The sequence below is a fragment of the Mizuhopecten yessoensis genome, unplaced genomic scaffold (genome assembly GCF_002113885.1).
Source record: "Mizuhopecten yessoensis strain PY_sf001 unplaced genomic scaffold, ASM211388v2 scaffold10913, whole genome shotgun sequence".
Classification (NCBI taxonomy): Eukaryota; Metazoa; Mollusca; class Bivalvia; order Pectinida; family Pectinidae; genus Mizuhopecten; species Mizuhopecten yessoensis.
The window spans coordinates 353,109-379,879 of NW_018408784.1; the positions used below are offsets into that span (position 1 = coordinate 353,109).

At 35.1% G+C, this 26,771-nt stretch overlaps 2 protein-coding genes across 2 annotated transcripts; one reads left to right on the top strand and one right to left on the bottom strand.

Annotated features, from left to right (window-relative positions):
• The first annotated feature begins 1,258 nt into the window (after window positions 1–1,258).
• LOC110463519 lies at window positions 1,259–6,393 on the top strand. Its single transcript, XM_021518161.1, has 6 exons — window positions 1,259–1,650; window positions 2,271–2,427; window positions 3,405–3,575; window positions 3,859–3,974; window positions 4,603–4,720; window positions 5,144–6,393. Exons 1-6 carry the CDS (start codon window positions 1,376–1,378, stop codon window positions 5,228–5,230), a joined length of 924 nt encoding a protein of 307 aa, XP_021373836.1. The 5' UTR covers window positions 1,259–1,375; the 3' UTR covers window positions 5,231–6,393.
• A 139-nt stretch (window positions 6,394–6,532) lies between these two features.
• On the bottom strand, window positions 6,533–22,161 carry LOC110463518 (tyrosine-protein kinase SRK2-like). The gene is made up of 15 exons (XM_021518160.1): window positions 21,462–22,161; window positions 16,576–16,759; window positions 15,943–16,152; window positions 15,268–15,384; window positions 14,945–15,004; window positions 14,584–14,685; window positions 13,986–14,082; window positions 13,430–13,531; window positions 12,965–13,068; window positions 11,863–12,021; window positions 10,405–10,569; window positions 9,647–9,906; window positions 8,750–8,915; window positions 8,372–8,503; window positions 6,533–8,084 (listed from the first exon to the last, which is right to left on the bottom strand). Exons 2-15 carry the CDS (start codon window positions 16,733–16,735, stop codon window positions 7,885–7,887), a joined length of 2,034 nt encoding a protein of 677 aa, XP_021373835.1. The 5' UTR covers window positions 16,736–16,759; window positions 21,462–22,161; the 3' UTR covers window positions 6,533–7,884.
• Window positions 22,162–26,771: the final 4,610 nt, after the last annotated feature.

The following is a 26,771-nucleotide window of genomic DNA, read 5'->3' on the forward strand; positions in this document are numbered from 1 at the left end:
TTTACTACAACATCTAACGAATACTTCAAAAATATACTTGCAACAAAACATATAAATAATGAAAAGCAAATAACCTAGAATATAGTAACACAATAATACTATCGTTCGTCCCAGCTTTTTTCTTTTATTCTACAGAGATATCGCGTTTTGTAAAACCAGGCCTAAAATTGTAATTAATTGATAAAATGATACTGTAGTATTTCTTTTATAGATTTCCTTTAACTATGTTGTATAAACTTTGATAAATTTTTGTTTTATTTAAAAGCATTTCTCCCGATTCGTCTGTAACTTCAGAATGTCCATCCTCGATACTCCAAAGGTTACGCTTACTTTAGCTCTTTTTGCAGAGAATGAAAGTGAACGTAACCCCTGGAGTATCGAGGATGCAGAATGTCAAACAGTCCCAGAAATTCTAACAGACTCTGAATATTTAACAGCCCCAAGTTTCAGAGAGTGTTATAGAGGTGACGTAAAAATGTGTATCTACGACGTCTGCTGAACTTAAGTCGTCTGCAATAAAAAAAAATAAAAAAAAATAAAATAAAACCAGGATATGACGTTTAGAATAAAAGTAGAACACTTCATACCGGTTTTAACTGATACAGTTGTACCATGTTTCTACCATGTAGTAGAATAGAAATAGCTGTTGTTGTAATCTCTTAAGCAGACCTTTAAAAAAGGATGATATTTAAACGATTATAAAAGTTATTAAGTACCAGCGAAATTTGTTATTCAGAGATTATAAAGAGATTCAGGTGGTTTTTATATGTTTGCTGGCATCATCTTCCATGCACAAATAATATAGCAATTAATTACACACAATACAACTTTGGGCTAGGTGATTTGAAACAATCCACCGTGAATTAAAAAAAAATTGCGCAGAAACGAGCATCTCTGTCACGGGGATTCTATACCCACACTTTTTTGATTATCATATTACTGTAATACTTTTAGCACAACATCTAATGAATACTTAAAAGTTATACTTGCATCTTCATATAAATAATGAAGAGCAAATAACCTAGAATTTAGTAACAAAATAATACTATGTTAGTCATACCCGCTTTTTTCTTTAGCTCTACAGAGGTATCGCGTTATTAGTAGTGCCGTGCAAAGTCTACTAGGATAAATTATGGTTTTATTAAAATATATTTCTCCGGATTCGACAAAGAGGTTATATATAATCGAAGTCCTCGTTTCATGAAACGATATATGGGTATAGAATAACTTGGGTAAGAACTTGTGTGTACACCGCTTGCGTTACAAGGAAACATAAACAAACCATGATTGCACCACGACACGTTATTAACCTATGTTGAAGCCGGAATAGGATGTTAGTATATCTGCAATTGTTGTATTGGTAAGATGTGACAACATGTCGGCAGAATACGTACCCGGTGTTGAGGCAGGTACGGAAGGAGGTAAGATCAGCGGCGACACACAACATAGTCATGATATAGACGTGAAGTACGACGTTGATCACTCAAAGGAACAGATAGGGCGGACCGAAATACTGGACTTCGGGAACGAAGGTTTTCTATTACACAAACTACTCACAGGGGCGGAATGTTCATCCATCATTGACGAGGGAGAGATAATTGGATTTGAAGCAATACGTGGAGCCCGAGATAACTACAGAAGTGCTCAAAGGTAGCTAGGGGGAAATAGTTTCGGAACACAAGCTGCTTCAAACGCCGTAAAAATAAAATGTTCAAATCGAGTTTATTCCAAAATGAATAGATATATTTAAATGTTCTTGACGTCAGGTAAAGATTTATGTATTTATTTTCAACATAGATTTATATTTAGTTATGGGTTTAAACGTGTTGACAATATTTTTATCTCGATTAGCTCAGTGATTGCTCAAGCTGACATATTTATTCTGGTTAGCTTGACGAATTCAATCGACATACTTTTTATCTCTCTTCAAAAACGCCGAAATTCAGGTCCAAAGCTACAACGTACAGTTGTAATGTATTTACAAAAAGAAGTCATGACACGTTACACATAACACAGCTGTGGATTTCGATAAACACTCTTTAAAATAACAAAAACTGTCTCGATATGACCACTGTAAAAATATTTTGAAAAATGATTTTTTTACATATCCTATGTTTTGAGAGCCAAGAGTGAAAACACACCAATGAAAACCCGTCAAAAATCAATTATATTAGTATTCATGAATATCAAATTGAAAAATATGTTGTTTTTTTCTACTTACTACATTTGGTAAGAAATTGATAATGTTTATGAACTTATTTTCTTTACAGAATAAACGTAGAAAGTCAGTCCCTTGCTGACATACTTTGGACCAGGATACAGACATATCTGGAGGACCTAGACATCTCCAGTGATCCACACTCACAACACATACACGGTATTCCGTGTGTAGTCGAGGGCAAATGGGTCCCAACAAGGCTCAACAAGGTACTGAAAGGTCACAGTGTACGGTGCTTTTTCGTTAGCCGGGACACTTAATTTGGTTCATGAAAAAAATTCTAGAATAAAACATACCCCACTTAATACACCTGACTGTGAATCAAGGTATCATAATTGTAAAAAGAACAGATGTGGATGCAACATAAAGGATCGAGTTAGCAGGGTTCATTTATTTCTGTATTATACCATAAATACAAGCGTTAAACTGTAAAACGTCATGTTAATCATTGTTTATCCTTCTGGTAAAGTTAAATGCTTTTTTTATTTAAGTTTTCTGTGAAGTACATAAATCTGTGCAAGCTGAACGCTTTCCTGGTATACACGTACGTTTGATTAGTAGTTATAAAAGTTATTTAAAAGGAATGCCCAACTTTGACCTGTTCATTTCAGTTTCCCTATTTCCTCAAAGGAAATAAAATGAAAACTGAAAAAAAGACGAATCAGAACATACAATAAATCCCATTGACTTCACAGTTTTCGATAATGTGAGTAATGCTCACACTTGTAAAGTCATTTAACTTGTCTCGCCGATTTGTCCCAGAAAGTCTGTAGCCTCAGAATGTCCATCCTCGATACTCCAGAGGTTACGCTCACTTTAGCTCTTTTGCAGAGAACGAAAGTGAACGTAACCCCTGGAGTATCGAGGATGCAGAATGTCAAACAGTCCAAGAAATTCTAATAGACTCTGAATAGTCCAAAGTTTCAGAGAGTGTAATAGAGGTGACGTGAAAAATGTGTATCTACGACGTCCGATGATCTTTAGTCGTCTGCAATAAAAGATCTCGGGAAAATGACGTTTAGAATAGAAGTAGAACTCCTCATTTCATTTTTTATTGATACAGTTGTACCATTAGTCTTACGTTTATTTGGTATACCGATATTTAGGATAACGGTCACTACGGTCATACATACCGTAGTTCGTATCATACATGCTCATTAGATCTATGAACTGATTTGATTGACAGTTGTTCCGTCTCTGTCGGTATCATCCCGGCGGCCACTTTGCTCCTCACTTTGACGGGTTCTACGAGGAGGACTCGAAGAACCGATCCATGAAGACTTTGATGGTCTACCTCAATGGAGATTTCACGGGAGGTAGCACCAACTTTGTGGACGATAGTCAAACACTTCACATGGTAAGGGGCAGTTATTTATTTTATACAGTTTTATTTTTGTCGAAAGAGTGATTGTCGAAAGTTCCATGGCAAGGTAAATCCGTGAAATCAAGCGGAAATGGGGTAGTCAAACGAAAAACATAATGTTATTGCCCTAAGCAATGAAGTACATAATGTAAGGACATCTGATTGCCTGCCTTCTCTTCTAAGACATTGTAGATTCACCAATTTTTAAACAGATTATTGTAATACAATGTTGTTGATATCAAACTATGTGTATGTTGTTTATGGTCTGTTATGTTAGGATGAAACGGGGAAGTATTGTGCGGAGGACAAGAACATCTTATGTCGGATACAGCCAGAGGCAGGGATGGCCATCATCTTCAACCATCATCGCCTACACGAGGGCCAAACACTCGGGTAGGTCTTTTACACCTAAATGGATAATGTTTTAGCTATTGAGGCTTACTTGAAGTATATTTGTCTTTTGAAGCAGTAGAAATTGAAGTTTATATCTCATTTTCGTCGCCCATGTGAAAATGAATGTCTTGAAGGAAATCAATATTCTTAGGTGCCAGCGACATCATTAAACTTAATTATTTGCGTAATGATAGCACTAACAAAGCTGGAACATCAGGAAATGAACCTCTAAAGAAGGGAAAGCGCTAGGGAAGTCGAAGAAACTTTCGTCTTTTGTTTTTTATATACATTGTCAAGGAGTGAACATTAAACTGTAAGAGCCATATTTTGGATTGCAGAGACTGGATAATGTTTTTTTCAACCCAATTTTTTAACTCCAATGAAGAAAGGTGCATGGAACAATGGGATAGATTGACAAGACTGCCGTTAGTCCGAATTATTTTGACGTTTTATCCATTTTTTTCATATCGGTCTGTCGTTATCGACGACAGACCGGTATGAAAAAAGTCGATAAAACGTCAGAATAATTCGGACTAGACTGCCGTCAGTGGGGAATTCTGGTGGTGGTGTTGTCGTGTATTTGTCCATTTGTTTTACTTAAATAACACACCATAATTACTTTTTTCAGGGATAATAAGAAATACATTTTACGAACTGATATAATGTATAAGAAAGTTAGCGAGGACAAAATTGATGAAAAAGAAGAAAGAGCTCTAGCTCTGATAAGGGAAGCTGAGGAGCTTGAGGTAAAGTCACCCTGATTTTTTCCATGAATGCATGTATATATAATCCCGCGTCGTTGAATTTGCCCTCGTGAGTAAGATTTTGTACATATCTTTTATCTCGAAGATTAATATTAAAAAAAAGGATCTACAACTTGTGAAAACTTCCAGTTTTACCGAGTAATTCAAACAACATACCTGCAATATAGTCTTGTTCAAATAACAGTCTCTCGTTGGTGCCACGAGTCTTTGGTAGTATTGTGAAGACAACTAGAGGTTGTCATGAGTATTTTAGGGTTTCTAAGCAATATTGAAGTCCGGTATTTGCAAAAATGAAATCAAACATACCATACACAGAGTTATCTCCCCTTATTTCGTTGTCGCTGTAATATATATATAGCTAAGGAAATATTGTCATATATAAAAGTTGTTTTTATTTTCATTTAGGCAATGGGAGAATGTGAGAAAGCCGCCATGTTTTTGAGGAAAGCCTTTAAATTATCGCCCACCATTGAAGATTCTTACTGGGCATAAATGTAAAGTTAAACAGACTGTTTTACTGCAAACTTGTTGTTTTTTTCCGAGATTCCTACATGTTTCTTAGCAATGTTTTATTTCTCATTCATAAGATGTTGATGTGAAAAGGTAAATGATGTTCTAAATATAGAACATCCGAAGTCCTTGTGATAGTTAAATATCAAAGAGACATCACAAAGAGTTCTTAGTAATACACTTACCTGAAGACTAAATCTCGCTTTCGCCTATATTGGGTCCCAAAGATGGGCGAAAGTGCTAAATCTCTGATCGCATGAAGAGCCACAGGATGGGCGAAAGTGCTAGCGAGATTTAGTCTCCGGTGTTTTGTTTTATTTCTATTTCTACGATCACATGGACGTTTAACAATTTTCACCACCATGTGTGTGTGTGATTAATGACTTATAACTCTGTGACGTATAAAAGTTGTAGGACAGACAGTTGTGTATTTTCCCCCTGGGTAATGTAGTGTACAATATGTTATATACATAGGTGGAAGATGTGTCACTAGATAGATAATGTATGGCTAGATACATTTTCTTGTCATAAGACATGTAATGAAGGGCAAGATAGGTGTTATTTTCTAAATGCTGTCTCGTATATCATATTGCATACACGATTCTTTTTAGGTAAGGACTGTCTCCATCACCTCGTCTCGGGACTGATCTGTGATCATGTGTTTTATAATTATTTTCTTGAAGAATATCAATGCAATGGTGATATGTAACACTGACTTTACAACTGGACTATATATATTTCTATCTATTATTGTTTTATATATATACACTTACGTATGCTTCATGAGAAACTTTAGCCATGTAAATATCATAGTTAATCAAAGATGGATTTTTTTTGATTTTCGACAATATTTCGTTTTTTTAAAAGATGCAAAGTACTTAGTTTGTTTCTCTTATACCAAAGAAGTCCTTCTGATCTCCTAGAATCCTTGGATATTGGTTAGTTACTGCCCGTAGTGATAACATTATCATACTGTAAATATGTTGTATACGTTGCCAATACATTTTAAAAAGTAACTGCATCAATGGACGATATTCAAAAATACGAAAAGTAAGCGTACGTTTTAACAGCAGTGTTAGTATGTGATAATGGGAAAAGGTTTGACGGTGATGACGGAACAATACAAAAGTATCAAAACTAAATTTTGAATTTGTTTTTTATTTTCGATGAAAAACGTCACTGCACCCATTTCTGAAACACATGCACGCATACCAAGAACTAAGTAATGTCCACAAGCGTTTAGCGATGACAATGGATTTGAAAACAACGATAATGACTTGTTTTGAACTGGTAATGCACATGTTGATGCCAGCAACAATTCTAATGATTTATAGGGAAAATGCCGTAAATCCTGATGAATAGACATGTTGAAATATACGGAAGGCACTTATAAAAATGAGTGAAGTATTTATCAAAAGAATTAAATTTAAAAAATAACCATACTATATAGTTTGTTTCCACATTGTGGTTATTAATGTGTACAACGACTTTCTCATACTGTGGAAAGTCGAAATTCAATAAACCGCCCCAGGTTAATGTACCTTGGTATTTTCTTTGCCTTTGGACGAGATTGTTACAGTCTACCAAGCAGTTAAAATGGATGCTATCAAGCTTGAACGTAGTCTTGTGACATATTTATGATATTCCCGGAATATTTTGCCCTATATGCTGATTTTAGCCAACACAGGGAATTCATTTGGTGCTATACTCCTACTTTTAACGGCGACACCAAGAATCAACGATCACTGTTTAAGCCTTTCCTTGAAATGCTTTAGATAATCTCGATTTAAGTTTCAAAAAGGAAAATTCTTGATTTGACTACACTTGACAGCATTATGGAGAACCACTCATCCGCGAATATTGCGAAATAGAAGAAAATAACCACACAGGCTTTCTTTCGAAACAATATTGTTACACCGTTGGACTCTCCAGAAGAGCTTGGCTTCATTGGGAAACACGTTGTTACATTGTTTAATCATCCAGTAGAAACGGTTTCCTCCTAGAAATACCATTTTTGGACCGTCTATAATTATAAGAGATTAACTCTGTTCGGAAACAACATTTCGTTATATGGTCTAGCCTTCTATTTTCATTTGTAATCACTTCGTTACACTGTGGTACCATCCAGAAGAGACTGCTGCCATTTGGAATTCACATTTCGTGACACTGTTAGACCATCCACGAGAGACTGGAGCCATTTGCAAGCAAGACTATCCTGCGTATGCTCATTACACGTGAACAGATCACGACATAGTTTTACATGGAAAATATAGATACAAAATACACTGTAATCACTTAATTTTATATCTCTGTCTAAAATCTCAACTTTTCGTTGCCTCTCACAACTTGCATACTTCCTCTATGAGGGCGATATTTCCACAAAGGAATCCAAAAAGAACGCACTTTGTCCTCGAGAAATACATATTGCAATGCCCTTGTAAAAAATACACAAAGAGTTGGCAATTCATGTTTTATGTAACTGTGTTTTGCATAGAACTTCCTCGCAAGGTCAACACAATAAATACAACGTACTTCCGTCGTTCGTAGATTCGAATCAAAGGAGGAATCAGCAATGTTGCATTTTCCCCGTCAAACTGTTTAAACGATGGAAGGCGATACAAATCCAACGCATATAATTAAATTGGGAAGTTATCCTTCTTCAAATTGTAATAATATGTATCGAAGAAATGGTATAGGTAGTCGAAAGTAGGCCTCTTCCCAGCCTTAGCGTCCCATGTACGCATCATTATGTTGTACACCGGTTGGGGGCAGTTCCTTGGAATTGGCATTCTGTAGCCTTTCTGGATCTTCTTGAGAATCTGATCACTTCGTATACCTTTTATAAAACAGCATTAAAAGATAATTTAACTACTTAAACAAAATGAATTTGTTCATCGGCACTTTGTTTAAATATAACCATGTTTGGAAACGTATGTTAGTATATATCTGAAATTTACTGACAAACAATTGAGACATTTTACCATTTGATCATACCAATTAGTAGTACCAGAGTTCCATTCATTCTTGCTTTGGAGGTTTATTATTTGATCTATAAACTCGAGATGAACAATCGTTAAGTTATTAAGATATTGACCATGGGGACCGAACCAAAAAGCCACATACCGGCGTAAGGTATCTGTCCATAGGTGATTATCTCCATCAGTAAGATCCCGTATGACCATACATCAGATTTCATCGTAAACCGGCCAAAGAATGCCGCCTCGGGCGCCGTCCATTTTATAGGGAAAATGTTTCCTGTAATGGAAAGTTATTGCAAATAAAAATCATATCTGCTCGTAATTTAGTGAGAATAAAGATCTGAAAGTGACATGAAAGGAACCTTGTTTTCCTCGAATCGGCTTTAAAGTCATTCGTGTTATCGTCGTCTTCATTTATTTAGGCCCCATTGGTTATTAATCAAATGCATTCTGACTGTTCCTAAATACGAGCATACACCTGGACTATTTTCCCTTTCTCATGTGAAATCAGTGAAGAACTTACCCAGCATGTTCGTGTTCGGATTTTGGTAATCGTAGCCCTCGATGATTTTAGCCAATCCAAAATCGGCTACTTTAGCTATATTTCCATCACCGATTAGGATGTTTCGAGCCGCCAGGTCTCTATGAATAAACCGCTTTGTTTCCAGATAAGCCATTCCACTGGCGACCTTATCGTAATAGAAATTGAAAGAAAACGATAAATATGAACAATAACTTTCATTGCTATAGATGTTGTATCAATAAAGCCATTTTGGGCTCTCACTGATTTTGTAGAAGTTAAGTCCTTGTTGTAACATAATCCAAATATGTAATTTTAATATATTGCATATCTTAACACAATATTTTGCAGATTTCCCCCTGTATCGCCTTTGCATGAATACTTTGGAATAGAGCAAAAATATGCGCTTTGTCCTTATAGTCTTTAGATAAAAATATATAAGTTAAGATACTAAAATGGGAGATGAAAACATTTAAGTCAAAAGGCAGTCTAGAATAAACACACTATTACATAAGTTAAGATACTGAAATGGGGGATGAAAACATTTAAGTCAAAAGGCAGTCTAGAATAAACACACTGTTACATAAGTTAAGATATTAAAATGGGGCATGACAACATTTAAGTCGAAGGACAGTCTAGGATTAGCACACTACAACGTTTACCAAGAATGTCTTTAACGTGCAATCAACCCTAAACATGAAAACAAGCAAAAAGGTCTTACGTTGACCTTTTATACAGATCCTTTTATTCGGATAAGCAGATTTAAAATTATAAGCAAATAAGAATTTTGAATTTCAGAGTCTCAGAGGGCCCACTTTATTACAAAAGATACCACATATCTATGTCTCAAACGTTTCAGCATGCTTATTGTTTTTAGGAGTAATAATTCAAGTACGTTACCTGTGCTGCTATATCTATCAGATTTGGTAGCTTAAGTTTTCTTCCTTCCCTACTTTTAAGAAATTTTGCGAGACTGCCTTTCGTCACATATTCTGTAATAATGTAAATTGGCTCATCTTGTGAACAGACGGCGTATAGGCGCACTAGATTGGTATGTGTTAACTGGCGCATAATGTGCGCCTCCGTCATAAATGACTGAGGCGACATGGAACCCGGTCGTAGCGTTTTCACGGCAATAAACGTATTTTTGTTCCAAGTTCCTGCAATTAACAACACAAAAATTTGTTAATCTTGTACGTCTATAGACGTCAAGTTCAATTTCATTAAGTTGTTAATTTTTAAGGTGATAAGTCATGAAAGAAAACTAAACGGAAATATTATTTCAATATTCATCCAAGAAAAGTAACCGTAAATGTGTCTCAATAAACCGAATAACATGCATAAAAGAGTTAAATATTTTTCTTTCTTTCAATACCAAATACTTAATCTAAATAAGAATACTCTACGACAACACTGGGAAACTACTTTGCAAAAGACGGAAACGTCATTCCCCCAATTATATAAAACACTGGTGTATGCATAAAAATTGGATGATGAACAAAACACGTTGTTAATAACTGTAAATATATCGCAATAAATGGCTGTGCTGTTATTAAACCTTTATAAACATTTCCCTTTTATCATCCAACAATAAATGTCTGTACAGTACACGCAAAATTATATTGATATATTATGACGTCATGGTAATAATACTGTACCTTTCCAGACGGTCCCAAAGTGTCCTTGACCGACCTCCACGATGAAATCTATTGTTTTCCTGTCAAGCTCCCAATCTTTTTGCGTTTCACGTGACATATCATACAATATTGGCTGTGGAATGGGACAGGGCGCTGTGAGGGTGTGACACAGGATACCCTTGTCGTCTGCAATAAAAAAATCAAAAGACAGTTAAATCGTGAAAATTGTTGCAGTAAATGTCTTAATTTTCCGATCTTTGATATTTTTCTTCCAAAAACATGTTTCAGAATATCTATATTTGTGAAATTAAACCACATGAGATTACCTTAGAAAGATGTTTCTTTCGGGTTGAAATTGACAGGAAAATAAAATATCTCACTAATAATACTAGTAAGTAAAACACATTATTAAAGGAATGCATGTAACTCTCGTTGTTTTCATTATAAATTGCAATGTTGCAATTTCCAACAAACATCACTTTTCTATATATAAATGGATACATTTTGGCGAAATAAATCATTAACTCTCCTGGTGTGGTAATGAAAGAATTGTATTCCACGCAAAGTCATATATCGACAGTATTTGTGAGTGTTGATGGAATACTGCACACCAAACTTAAATATTCGTCCTTCATCCAATAAATCCATATGTTAAACCCGTGTTAATTTCACCATTTATATGTAAATACTATATATGGTGTGTTGTGTTCAAATAGGAAAAACTGCAGCGCAATTTCCTCGATATAAAGTAATTCCGTCTTTGCATATTGCAGAATTATCTTCTCTTGTGAGCAGGTATTGATTGTTACGTCGTTGGTTTGTGTGAGAAAATTACGTCGGTTTCTCAAAAATTGATGACGTTACTCTCACAAACCAATGACGTGACTATCAAAACCTGCTCACAAGAGCAGATAACTCTGCAATACGAAAAGACGGAATAGCCTCTTCCGATGCAGCAGCTGAAATATCAATACATGACACAGCTCTTAACTTGTGTTCCAATTCCATGAAGCGGGGGAAATATTGTAGCCAAAAATGGCGATATTGAAACGAATCAAGTTACATTCATTTCAAAATATAATTGCAATTCTAATAATTGTTCATAAGCTTCAGATACATCGACTACTTAATGAATTGGCTTCTTTAATTCATATTTATAATATCATGTACATGTACATGTGTTGCCACCTGTGTGTAATTTATATTAGGCTGTTATAAAATTAAGTGATTTCAAATTCGATGATGTTTGATATACCGATGTTTTTTGCGGCTGGGTTACGTGCCTATTATCGTGTGTCTAATGCAGTGGATATCTAGATTACAGTCTTGTCAATGCAGTGGAATGAATTCAATCATAAATTGGGGTGCTCAGTACATTGACGTCTGGTGATCTTCAAGTGCGTCTGTCATATCGTAAAGGAAAATTATATCCTGCCCCCGCTAAACAGAAGACAATTTTATTCAAAAGTGACGACATACCCATGTAATGCAGCACCAGTTGAGGGAGGCTCTCGAAGGAACGCTGGAGGGTGAGGTAAAAGACTACCGATCCGTTTTCGATTGTCTCCTTCACACGATAGTGTTTAACAGACTCATTGTTGTTGTCCTGGTTGTATCTCATCGACAGCATGTAGCCCTCTGGCGGATAAAAAATAACACCATTAAAGTGTTTATAATAAAACACCTTATCAGCGAGTAGACTGAATTCAATGAAAGATCAAATTCGTTTATAAAAGACACTTGTTTGTATAGAACATAAACATACGAAAAGCAAAATATTAAAAGGGAGTATTTGCTTTTGTGAGAAAAAGAGCGCCACTTTTTACAATAAAAATAATAATATTTAAGTGATGTGTTGATGTAACAAAATAAAGATGGGAACCCGAATTGAAAGCAATCAAAGAAAATTAGCTACGTTTGAAATAAGGTTTGCAACATTTTGCGTTAAAACGATATTAAGGTAATAGGTTTGTGTCACCATTGTGATACTGTCTCCCTACATTGGATTTTCAACTAGAGATGTACTTTCTATTTCCGTTTATCAATACACTCATTCGACCTTAAGAATTACAACCATAATGTGTCTACCAAAATGAATATAAATAATTTGTATGCATATTGGAACTGTTGACATTTAATAATGAATTACAGGTCATACTTTCTAACTCCCTTATCATGTTAATACTTTCTAACTCCCTTAGTTTAGTTTAGTTTTTAGTTTAAACCACATTCAATTCATATCAATAAACATGTACAATTACAGAACTCCCTTCTCACGTCAAAACTTTCTAACTCCCTTCTTATGTTAATACTTAATAACTAGATACATAATTAATTACTCCCTTCTAAGATTTATAATTACTAACTCCCTTCTCAGATTTATAATTACTAACTCCCTTCTCAGATTTAAAATACTAACTCCCTTCTGAGGTTTATACTTACTAACTCCCTTCTCAGATTTATGATTACTAACTCCCTTCTCAGATTTATGATTACTACCTAACTCCCTTCTGAGGTATATACTTACTAACTCCCTTCTCAGATTTATACTTACTAACTACCTTCTGAGGTTTATACTTACTAACTCCCTTCTCCGGTTTCCGTATAAGAAACGTTCCTGTTACAAGTCGTGGACGCATCAGCAGTCGTTCACTCTCTCGTAAAGAAATCTCGCCACCGTACCACCTTAACATAAAATGGCCACAAATAACTATAGAGAACAGAAGTTAGTATAGGGCAATCATTATTAATGTAGTTAACACAGCGCTCAATTGATTAAGAAAATTGTTACAACAGGCACTTTTTCTTGCAGTAAAGCATTCTGATAATCTACTTTTGGTTGCTTGGGAGATCACACGTATTAGTAGGAGATAGTTTTTGCATCTTATTGCAGCTATTTTCAATTTAACCTCACTCGTTTTCATCGACAATCTACCATAAGCGATAACTTTGTGGAATTCACGAACGTGATCTCTATATAATGGCTTGGCTGTGTCTGAAAACCTGGTGATTTCCGAATGCTTACTTCTACGTTGCATAGACTTACGGGTAAATGTTCATGGTGCCCTCCCTTGCCACATAGGCAGAGGGTATATAGCCCTGCCGGGTCCCATGTTTCTGTTTGGCTACCCACCAGTCCGCCTCGTTACTGCAAAGCAAAATTGACAATTAATTATTTAATACGCCGGTAAGTCAATGATACTGGTCAGGGAGTAGTATGTTTTCGAGACAGGCTGATTGGAACCCTTTGTGTATTGGTCCGAGAGGAAACTCGGGCTATCAAGCCCTGGTTACTCAAATTTTGGTTAGCGTTTACCAATGGTTAAGGGGAAATTTCAAGCAAAATCAAGAACAGCCTTTATAATTTCACTGCTATAAGCTAGTTCAAACAAATAAGGTTGGTGTGTTTTGAGGATTTTTTTTTATTTGAGAGTTCTTGCTTCTTATTGACAATATTTAGAATAATGTTTTTACTAACAACTGGTTAAAGTTATTCGCCCTTTAACTATCTGGGGTTAAGGCCGTATTTAATACGCGGGCTCATCCTACCACAAAAATGGTGAAAATAACGGTTATGATGAATGGAACAGAACATTACGTACGCGTCTACAAGTAGGAGGACCTCGCCCCTCCTAATCGCCATGTCCCCCTTCATTCGGGCCTCGTAGTCGTGTAGGACCAGAAGGTGGCTGTCACGTACTATCACAAAAATCAAAATATATAATGTTCAAGTGTTTGTATGAAGGAGGTTGATGTGGTGTTCTCAATGTTTTAAAAAAATTGAGTGGGGGGATTCTTTTCATGAAACCGTGCCCATGCTTAAGCGTGGATTTTGTGCTCAAACCAACTTTCTTGTAACATACAGTGAAATGTGAACATTGAAAACAGTTTTTATCTTAAAGTTTCTTCAATTTGTTTCCAAATTAATGGCAATATCAGATTTTCTTATTATTTTATATTCAGCATGAGAACGGTTTCATGAATACGGGCCTTGATGGTTTTTGGTTTGGGAATACATGTAGAATATATATCATATAAAAACCGACAAAAAATTAAATTGGTAAAAATTACGAAAAGAAAAAACAGTAACAGTGAATGTACAATAGAACCTTGTAAGTATATAACAGTTCATTAAACTATTACCAAAGTCTCGTTTTATTACATCAAAGTCTCGTCTAATGACACCACTTGTAATATTACCTGGCCCATTGTACTTTTCTGTTCGTTGTGATTTCATAGGTACTGCGTCAGTCCTATTCGTCACGGCAGTCTTCACACTGGATACCGAATTGGGCATACTCGCTATGAAATACAAAAATGTCATATATCTGTTTTGTCTTTCATTTTCGTTAAGCACGAAAAACGAGAGAATTCCTTTTCATGTTTGAAAACAACAAAAGCAGTTATCTGTATGGTGTTTGGAAAAATTTGAAATCTCAGTTAGTTTTCAATTATTGAGATTTTTATGATTTGCAAGTTCTGGTCAAAACTCAATGCTGGAAACATTGTTGAATGCAAAAAATACATGAAAACAGGTGTTTGTTTCTTATGAGAATTTTACCTGCAATTGGTCTAGACTTTTTTGGTGGTTTTGACTTATTCAATTTTGGCAGTTTTATTTCTGAAAGAAAGGAAAGAAAGATAGGCAATTTATTTCAGACAGATATTAATACATAAAACAATAAAGCTATACTTTGTATTACATCTCACACATCTTTTGAAAACTTGTATAAAATACAATATAATATAAGACGTGTGAATATCATAATTTATAATGTGTTTTGGTAAGCAGATCATCGTGAAANCCAAAAAAAGTAAAAAATAAAAAAAGGTTTACACTAGTAACTCTAGTTCTAAAGTTAGCTGTGGTATATATGGCCAGACCTGGTGAGCCGGTTGATATATCAGGTCCCTTGGGGGCTGGCGCTTTTTGTGTCGGTGGTCCCTCGCCGGGTTTCTTCCGTTTGGTTGTGGTGACTACTTTAGTTGAGCGGTCTGTAACTTTGAGCAATAACACGATTATTAAATATTGATTGATTGATTGAGTAACACGATGAGATCCATTGCTTGATTTCACGTGTTTCAGGGTTTTGCAATTGCGCTTCAGGATTTTTGTTTTAGCATTAAAATATTTCAAGCAAAACAGTCTTTCGTAATTTATTCATACGTGTTTGCTACGCGGAACTTGAACACAATATTACTGAAGCACATTTACATATTTATATTTCTAAGTTGTCGTAATAGTTTTGAATTTTCTTCGTGATAGTATCCATACATAGAAAATCATTTTATCAGTAATCAACAGAAAATACGAAGGTACAGCTTGTCAGAATGGTAAGCGTGTAGATTCGTATTTCTTTGATCACAAGAATATCACCGGAGCCTTTTTAGATTACTATAGCCTTAAAAAATACACCACTAGTGCATGTTTATACTGATCAGTTTATGTATAGTCATTGAAAAACACAGTTGTTGTATTACATTCTCCATTCAAATATTTAAATGAGCAAATCCTTCCGTACTCTAATCCATCTTAATATTTATCCATTACAATACTACCTGGTTTGTCGCCGGAAGTTTCTAAAGGTGCGGGTCTCTTGTCGTTAGTGTTTGGGGCATCTTCAAAGACGAGTAAGTTCCCTTCCGTGTAGACGTCCTCGCGTGGTGTTTCGGCAGGCTTTGTTACTTTCTTAGGTTTCTTTGTAGCCTGTACCTTAGATGGTGGACTGATTTTGGCCACTATTACTTTTTTCTTATGAGTGTTGGTGTCTAAAACGAATTATTGTTCAAGGTAAATCACTTTGGATTTTTAAAGTGTTCATTTTTCTATACCAAACAGGTAAACAATTCTACTGCAAATTTGTTGTTTGTGTCCCCCTTTTTCTCTCTCTACATTACATAATACACTTCCAAATTTTGTCCCGTGACAAAAAGGTATATTGCAAAATTGTCTTTGGCGTATTAGGGAAGTTCGTTATTTTTTCAAAAAATAAACGTAAATATAATGTGAAGTGCTGAAGAGGTTGCACTTTTTCTTCAGTCGATCTTATACCTGATCCTTCATGAAGAAATGCAATATCTATATGAACACTTACTTCCAATCCATCCTTTTCTCTGTAATGGGAGATAACCGTGTAAACACTACATTAACAGATACGTATGATCTGTGGATAGCGTAACGCTAAGACTTGCCTGTTTGGATTTCGGCGATGTAACCAACAGGGGACTGCCTATTGCTGGGTACATTGTAATCCTCCTCGGGAAACACAATCTGTTTCTGGGGCTTCCCCACCTTGCTGGTCGTGGTTTTGACCTTGACTTTGCCAGCCCCTCCAGGTTTTGTCTTGTCCATATTTACTGTGTATAAACTACAAACCTACAAGAATATAAGATTGTCTTTTCAACATGATGCCTGCAATTTTCACAGGACTGTGTACGACTGTTTCACTATAAAACACAAAATTAACATAGAAATATTCGCACTTCTCCTAAAATTGTTTAACATTAGTGCAATTAATTACAAATATCTTCAATTGAAGATATGTATAGAACAGTTTAACCATATTATAAGTAAATTGTATTGAACATTAATGTGAATGAGTTGTACATTTCTCTTCGATTGAATTGTAAATAATTATCTTCGAATAAGGCGAAATCGACATTTCATCATTTGAATAGAACCTACGTTAAAATGAATAAATCTTCATTTAATTGAAGATTTCTTCAACTCAGTTGAAGATAGATTTATTTTTTCTTAATCATTTACTGAATGGAAAAAAAATGTTATTTAATGATAACTATTTGATTATCTGATGGCTTGGAGTTTCAAACATCACAATTGTTCGATACAGTGATAACATTTCAGTGTTCTCTGTTTTTATCAGCAATTCACATTAAAACATATTGTCGGATAAGAAGAAGAAAAGTACTACCTTATATTATCTCTTAATAACATTACACAATGGCGTCTTTTTAATATCTATTCGTAGCTTGAGGTTTTTGAAAAACCACACATATTTAGGGTAGTACGACGATGGGTATCAAGCAAGGCGTTGAACAAGGGATAGCAATGTCACCCTCAACATCTTCATACTACGAACAGTGAACGGGAACAAGAAGGGAATAAAATGTACACTTTTATTTTGCACAAAACATCGGCAAAGTTATGGTTTCAATTTAAAACTAAATTTAGTTGCCTTATAGACATTTTTTCGGTTAGTATTTCAACAAAATCCCGACTTAGACGGTATCGGGAAATACTGTTTGTGCAAACGAAACATTGATTTGTTTCTTTTCCTGGTCTTTGTATCTATTTTGCTTCAGTTACAGTACTATATATGTTAATAGTTGGTTATGTTTACAGTCTCGGTGTCTAGACATGTATTACGGAACTAAAAAGGTTATATTATCTATGACATCAACACGCCTATTTATAATCAATATTGCACATCTGCCAATTTTGTTCATATCAAGTTCAAGTTCTTTATTACTTTAAGTCTTTCGACTCATAAATTACAAGTTACAAAAGTGCAATATTTGCAGTGCAAAATACAAAATAACATTTCACAACATTACACACACAATTACAAATAGAAACAGTATCATATGTTTGGAGAGTGCAACAAAGCTATTTATAATGATTCAGTTCTTCTCGAATGAGCAAATTTTACATATTTCCCTAAATTCATTATTTAGTTTAAACCATATTTTATTCATGTCAATAAACATGTACAATTACATAGACATTTCATTCTGATGATTCGGAAACATGTACTTTTTGTGCTTGTACATATTCCTTCTCATCGTTTATAACAAGCTTAGCTGATAGTACGTGTATAACTTTGCAGTGATAGCCTAAATATGTACATAAGAAACTGTTAAGAGAAAAAGATAGAACATGATATTAGGAATAAAGAAAGTAACTGATGGAGTTTTACCCGGTTGGATGGGTAGTTCAGTTTACATGATAACTTATTATAGTTAAGTTCTAATTGCTTGTAAATCTTCTGGTTGATTTGATAAAATTTTGAGTAGCTATCAAAATGTTACATTTTGATCATACATTTTTGATACATGACAAAAAAGTAATAAATCAACACTTAGTCTGGTATGATATATTTGATATTGTCTCGATCCTACATAAAAATATTCAGGGGGCGTCCCCTAGAGTTTTGGTCGAGATAGGTTTTGAAGTTGAGCGACGAAGGAATAAAACGAATCACCTCAGGAATATTATTCCAAAGAGAATAGGTAGGAAATACTTACGATAAAACTCAGTAGTGCATCTGATACCTGTAAGATCGTTACCATGCCTTGTGCTGTACTTATGCATTTCAGACATGCTAGGAGGTACAAGCTTGGAAAGATAATCAGGAGTGAGACGATGAAACATTTTAAAAAATTGTTTCCTTCTTTCACTTAAGGTTGCCTATCCGGTTTCTGTATACCTCTTACTTAGGTTTGTAAGTTTTGTAGCACCACATACTAATCTCGCTGCCTTCTGGTTAATTTTCTCAAACTGATTTTCATATTCAATAGTTAGATTGTCCCAGACGACGTCAGCATATTCCAAAACAGGTCTTATAAAAGTAAAATATAATATTTTTAAACTTTTTCTATCAAGGGTAAAACGTATTTTCCGTAAAAGGTTTAGTTTAATCGTCACCTTGTTGATGATATGTCATCAACATGCATAGACCAACTACAATCTTCAAACAGTGTAACACCTAAATGTTTGTGGCATTTCGTATTTTCTATTGGAACATTATTAAGATATAGGAAAGGTTGATTGGGGGAGACTCTTTTCCTTGATATAATAATACTCTTAGGTTTTTTTTGTGGATTGAAATCCACTAGCCAAAGTTTAGCCCAAATAATGATTTTTTCTGAGTCATTATTTAGTTGTTCAGCTGCCAAAAAGGGCGTATCAACTATAATATAAATTAAGGTGTCGTCAGCAATTACAAATAGAAACAGTACCATATTTTTGGAGAGTGCAACTAAGCTATTTATAATAATTCGGTTCTTCTCGAATTTGCAAATTTTATATATTTTCCTAAGTTCGTTATTTCTTTTGTATTTTTCACACTCAGTCCTATCAATTTAAACATGCTTGGCTTTTTAATGTAATAAGTTTTCAAAAAGTTTGCTCGCAAATGATAATAACATGCGCATTAAAGAAAACAAAATGAAACTCGTCTTCAACAGCATCTGAATTACATAAATTACACACTCGACGATTACACTCAATGTTTTGATATCGCCCTTTTTCTACTTTAAAGTTATGAGAAGATAATCTAATTTTTGTAATTTCTTTCGGATATTCTGTTGGTATGGGTTTACGCATGTCACGTTGTTCCCATTACAGTAGTTCTAGTTTTATCTTTCCGCAAGAACTAGGACCTTGTTTGTTGAGCAACAATTATGAAACCTATATTTACCATAAATCCTATATAATATCGATTGTATTTATTTAGCAATAAGCCCGAGGGGAAGGGGGCAAACATATGAACTCTGACTCAAAAGAAGGCGGGGCTTGTTTTTAAACATACCGAACTATATTTCGCATGAGTGGACTCATTACCAGCCATGGGCTTATTGACGGATACACATGGTTCTTCAATGTTAATAGCATAACTTTATTATCAGCGGAACTTTTTTAAATCGTGTACGTTATATCGCTTTTTTGAATTTGCGATATACGTTTACTATATCACCACCCGTTGTATCCCCCCCCCCCCCCCCCCATATTATTTGAACTACTCTGCAATGCTCATTTTGTGTAGAACTGTTATCTTTTACAAGTTGTCAGTGACGTTGACTGTTGTGTAAAAACGTACAGGTAGTAAAAGGGGTAACACACATGAAGTTGGTTAGAAATGCCCACTTACAAAGATTTTTTCAGCAAAATTTATTTTTAAAATTCTTAAATTACCAACGTTGAATATTCCCACAAACAACCTTTCCCTATACCTTTCAAGCTCAGTATTTTGCTGAAATACGAATCAAAATATAACATAAAGGCAAATATGTTCTTAATGAGAATACTTAGTTTCTAAAGCTAAGTAGTATACAGTGGTTACAGCAGGTCAGTGTTAGTATCCTCAATGATCCACCCAAAGCAGAAATCAAAGAAGAAATGTCTGGAATACAGGGCTCAACATTACGCCTGTCCCGTCAAACTTATCGGACAAATTACGACATCTTTGGAGGGCTTCTTTTAGAGAAAATGGATGTTCTAAATAATTATAAATATCTGTTTCCCTTTTCGATACCGACGGATACTTCTGCATGTGTACACGACATCCATCATCCGATGAGTTGAGTAGGCGAAGGGTACTAATGTTTGTGGTTTATTTTCAGAGTTGATAAATTTCACAAATTACTTTAATTATTTTCCGATCCATTTTCGCGGAAACATGTGTTATTTTGTAAAGCAGTGCGTTAATTACAATCAGTGTGTTCATTTTTTTTAAAGTATATCTCTCCTTTAGGAGAACAAACATTCTCGGATGAGCAGCTGAGGATGTATGTGAGTACGCTGTGGTCTGATTGTTATGGATCAGTATTTCCAACAGCCCACTTATTATGCGATATCTACCTGAATAATACAACAAGGAAAAACCTTAAAACTCAAACTGAACAATATTACAACCCTCTATTAGTAATGTCATATAAAAGGGAAACCGGTTGTTTTGACGAATTGAGTTGGGGGGTTTTAATTGCAAACTATGCGAAAATAAATTATATCCAAAATTAACGTTATGTGCAGTACATATATAAATTGGCAAACGTTTAAATTAAATTTTTCCCGTGATCATTTAATATAATTTTATTTCATTCTGTGAACCAAGAGGGTAAATCAGACATATGTGATAATGTACTAGGTGAACCGTATATATACATATCAATAAAAAGTTTATCCGACCGTATCCAATACACATTAACATGTATATATATGTGTGTGGATAGGTGTCAGAAATATATTAGTAAGAAAATATCGATTATTACTCTTATACTTAAAATCGTTACAATCAGTAACATATTGCTATGACTCTCCGTACGCTTATCGATCTTACCTCTTGTCATTGTTCATTCAGTTATTCCTTTTGATATTGTTTCATCGAATCAGTTGATATTTCATAACTTCCACATCCTTCCTAAACTATCAAAGTTCACAATCCGATGACCTAAGTAACAGTACCGTACATCACAAAAACACATCTTTAAAACTTCATAATAAAATTAATTTGAAATGAAATGAAACGCTTCACATCGTTATTAAAACCCATGGTCAAATGTCGCCATGTTACCAAGATATGTATGAATTAAAGTGTTATGCTACGCCTCCGTACCATACTCCTCTCAGTTACATAATAACTATTTTGAATTTTTCCCACATACGAAACACATTTTAATTTCGACGTCAAAGTTAAGTTTTCCGTTGAGTTTTTAAACTTTCTGATTTTGAAAGTTAATATACTTCAGTCCAATACGTTCCAAAGCCGGACATTTTTCACAGAACAAACACCGGCTATATTCCCACGCAAAAACTGCTAGTCTGATTCCTCCTCGAATCTTTATAAAACACAAATATTTTAGCAATAAATATTTAGAGATGAATGGTACCCAGATTGTCAATATTAATATTTCCCAATGTTCAACGTTTTTCACAGATATCGTAACATAAACACACCACAGTTTACCGTAACCCTGTAGGCTAGTATATCATACCAACCATACATATTTATATTGTGTTATATACACGGTCTCTACTAAAACACATCAAATGGTATTTAATTGAATGCGACCCTTTGCTTTGATAAGCCACCATACAGTGTATGTAGCCATGCTCAGTTGATTAGAAAGATGGCCCGATAAAAGGGTCTTTATGCGAGTACGTGTATGTCCTCGGTCTCCACCACACCGGGTAACATATAACAATGGACAGCTTACACACATAGACCTGTAATGAGCAAACGTTTTCAAAACTTTATATTTCAAAAGGTTCAAAATGTTTGAAACTTTCGTAGAATATCATGTATTTATTCTTTTAAACTATAATCAACAAATCTTGTTTTTTTCTACTGTCAAAAAAGAAATATGTGGTTTAAAAAAGACGTTTTAGTGTGTTTCTATTTTAAGAACGAAGATAAGCTGAAATAATACTTGTAAATTCAATGGTATCAAGTGGTATATTAGGTATTGGGGTACGTGCCTGATGTTTGATAGAATCTAATTAGGCAGGCCTATTGTGTGACGTACTACACAACGGCGTTGTCAAATGCATGTATACATAAATGTATGTACATATGTACAGTGGAACCTCATTAAACCGGACAACTTGGTTTGTCTCCCGAATGTACGGACTAAAAGAAACACACATACAAACGCACATGATATGGTAGACGTGTATTTCTTGTACTGATAAAAGTAAAGAACGGTATCACGTGCGCTCACGTGCGGTAGGTACCCTGGTTTGCTAAGATCTTATAAGGACGAGGTACACAGACGTTGTGTCCACTCAATGACCACTTTATAGTTCCATCTCATTGAAATGTTTTACCTTAGATACGGTAGTGTGATACGTCAACCGCTTAGAGAAAGACAACCGTAGGTAGGTCTGGTACGTATGGCAATATTTACTTCTTCTTCTTCTCTTCTTCTTCTTCCACATAATTGCCTCCTTCGTCTTATCGAAGATTATGCAATGTTTATGATACACAATGCGCAGGTGAACACACAATTAAAAGGTTTAGATTGTAAAAGTTAAAAAGTAAAAACACTGATGTAGTGTCAGACGTTTAAAGCTGGTTGATTCGACCCACCAGCCTTAAGCCTAGTGAGTTCAGGGTCTGTTAGAAGTTTAAGCTTTTTAAGTTCCATTTCGTTGAGAGTTTTCTTAAAGGTTTCCAAGTTTGTCGAATTCAAAGTTTTTGAGTCAAGTTCGTTCCAGTCTTTTATTGTTCGAGGGAAGAATGAATATTTTCTTGGGTCTATTTTACATGCCTGAATTTGGTAGGACCGATCGTGTTGTTTTCTGGACCTCCTCATTGGTGTTTCGATTCGGTTTTCCTTATTGATGGCTATTTGTTGTTTGTCAATTTTAAACATCATATGGAGTCTTGAGTGACGTCTTCTTGTTTGGAGTGAAATCCAGCCTAGGCGTTCGATCATGGATGAAACGCTTGAGCGGTTTCTGTGGCTGCTCTCCTTTGGACCGATTCAAGTTTGTTGATGTTTATTTGGGTGTAGGGGTCCCATACTGAGCTCGAGTACTCAACCAATGGTCTGACAAGTGCTTTGTAGGCAAGCTCTTTGATTTTTATTGGAGATATTTTCAAGTTCCTCCTCAGAAATCCAAGGGCTTTGTTTGCTTTTGAGGTGATGTTATCTGTGTGGAGGTCCCAGCTTAGCTTGCTTGATATTGTGAGTCCAAGATATTTTGCTGATGTAACTGCTTCCAGAATGTGGCCATGGAGGGTGTTATAATGTTTTATCATCTGCTTTTTGTTAGAGATGGTTAGCACTGTGCATTTATTTGGGTGGAACATCATGCACCAGTCTTCTTCCCACTTCGGACATCAAAAGTTTGTCCAGATCTTTTTGGAGTGTTTCGGCATCATTTATACGTCCGTCCCAAATTTTCATTCTGGTCTTAACTATTAAATACTTCAGAGGTGGATGAGCTACAACTTCTTACAAGCACAAACCTCGAAAGGTCAAGGTCAAAATCACAGCAAGGAGTCATAGGTCAAGTGACTGTATCTCCCGTCCTGGCCATTACTTCTGAACAGCTCAGAATGTTTATGTAATATGACTATGTTAAACACATAAAGTCTGAAACTCTGAATTTTTTTATGAAACGGCATCGATGAATGTTACTGACCAACTGGGCTACAACAATCAGGATGTTACTTCCAAGGTCATGGCTAAAGGTCAAAAGATAAACCTATGAACGCCTCAATATATTCTTATTTTGAAATTGCACAGATAGATGCTTACGACTTGATAATGATAAGATGAATGGTTCCCCAAATGTCAAGGTCACAGAAAACGGTCATTTGTCAAATAATAGTAAAGTATCTGAAAAGAATTATATTTTTTCTTGATCTCTTAAATTGAGTATTATGACTTAATGTGTGGGTCACTCATCACTCTGATTTATGTATGTCAAGATTACAAGAAGGAGCAAAGATCAGATTATTGAAAGTCCTTTTCCGAATAACTTTTGCAGACTTTCAAATAAGAAGCTTTTAAGGAACTTTACTTATGCATAATATGACTAGACGATTCTGTCCCTGCAGGTTGTACCTGCTGCCCCCATTGTATGATCGTAAGAGGCGATTACATTTGGGATCCTATCTTTTCTCTTCTTTCTAAACAACTTTCCTATTCCTAATGTTTCCCTTGACAATGCCTCACTTTTAGCATTTAGTTGAGCGTTCGCCCCTGTGAGGAAGGCTTAGGGTGCTGTCCCCTGGCCGAGACATACCAGAGAGTCTGTAAAAATGGTAGTTTCTACTCCTGCTTAACGCTCAGCAATTTAGGAGTGGGACGACTGGTTCGCCCATTGTCAGTGTAATGTGACCGGGTGTGGTCTCCTGCTGGGTGTCTTCGGCAGTATGTTTCAGTGAGGTAGCACTATAAAATCGGCATCAGTTCCGCGCTATATCACAAGGAGACAAACACGAACATATCGAAGCCTCCCAAAGCACACACGCATACACTACACGCATGCATCTTGCACACAGGTGAGGCCGTCCTTAAATGCAAACCAAACAGACGATTTCATTCTAATGTAAATATTGTCAAGGTCAAGGTCAAACATCATACCATTAAATAACAATAACAATCCCAGGCTGACTTTTTAACAGATAAACAGATTCTGATGTTTTATATATAAATGTACCATTACTCAACCATGTGTTGTTTAAGGGGACATGTATTGTATTATAACTAAGTGTTGTGTTGTTTAAGGGGACATGTATTGTATCATAACTAGGTGTTGTGTTGTTTAAGGGGATATGTATTGTATCATAACTAGGTGTTGTGTTGTTTAAGGAGACATGTATTGTATCATACCTAGGTGTTGTGTTGTTTAAGGGGACATGCATTGTATCATAACTAGGTGTTGTGTTGTTTAAGGGGACATGTATTGTATCATAACTAGGTGTTGTGTTGTTTAAGGGGACATGTATTGTATCATAACTAGGTGTTGTGTTGTTTAAGGGGACATGTATTTCTTTGCTATCCTTCAGTACACTGTATGTGTCTGCGGCAAGGCAAACTATAGCCCTTCAATACAAGAATTTTGTACTAGCAGGAAACATTTTTCTATAGAATAAAAAACACTACAAGTGATACATGTATAAGCACATTTATTTAGAAAATAGGATTTGAATCAATGGAATATAAAAATAATTCATTATGGAATTCTAAATGAAAGACAATTCTACCGTATTCCTTTAGTAACATATTTTGTCTCACGATTTACAGGCTTGTGTTTTTCGATTTTTGAAAATGTACATATGTACAATAGAACCTCGTTAATCCTAACATTTCAGTTTCGGATAAATGTCCAGACTAAAAATCACACAGGCATACACATGCACACACACATCAAAATGTCTATAAACTAAAGAGATCTGTGCTGACAATAAGGTTGTAAAGTGTTTCATTAGCCCATAGGTAGGTATAGTATGTAGAAATAGATATTAAAGAAACTGCCATCCCCTGTGTTCAATGTACACAAGACTTACAGTATTGAGGAACAAAATGTATCACTGTTGTATTAAACTTTGAAAGCTAACTCCAAACTGAGTGACTATTATCCCTTTCAAAGGATGAGGTCGAAATTGATGACTAAGATAAAAAATATAGGATATTTTGAAATAATAGGAACTTAATGCGCTAAACCATCTATTAAAGTTAAAAACATGAAATTTGTATTTAGGAAACTCAGTAACTCCTTTTAGGATTTGCTAAAAAGATATTCAAATTAAACTAAGGATAATTCATGTTTGGAATAAAACCTGGAATATGTGAGGTCTAGAAAGTATTGTCCGAGTACAGGAAACATAAAAACAATAAGTCTTTCTTAAAAACATGTTTACAGAATTGTTAAAGCAGCTTACCCCTGGATATATTTTTCATATATATTATCATCATTTATTTATTAATTGACAAAACTGAACTGTTTTTAACAAACTTATTGCAATTCTTGTCCATGATATGGCCAATACCAGTATGATGGTGCGTAGTGCTATGATAGTGTATAATGTATATCAGATATGTAATACTTCTTAAATAATGTTATTACAAATAACTCTCAGGGAATTCTAAATCATCACACACATATATATAATGCCAAAAAGAGTCAGTTGCTA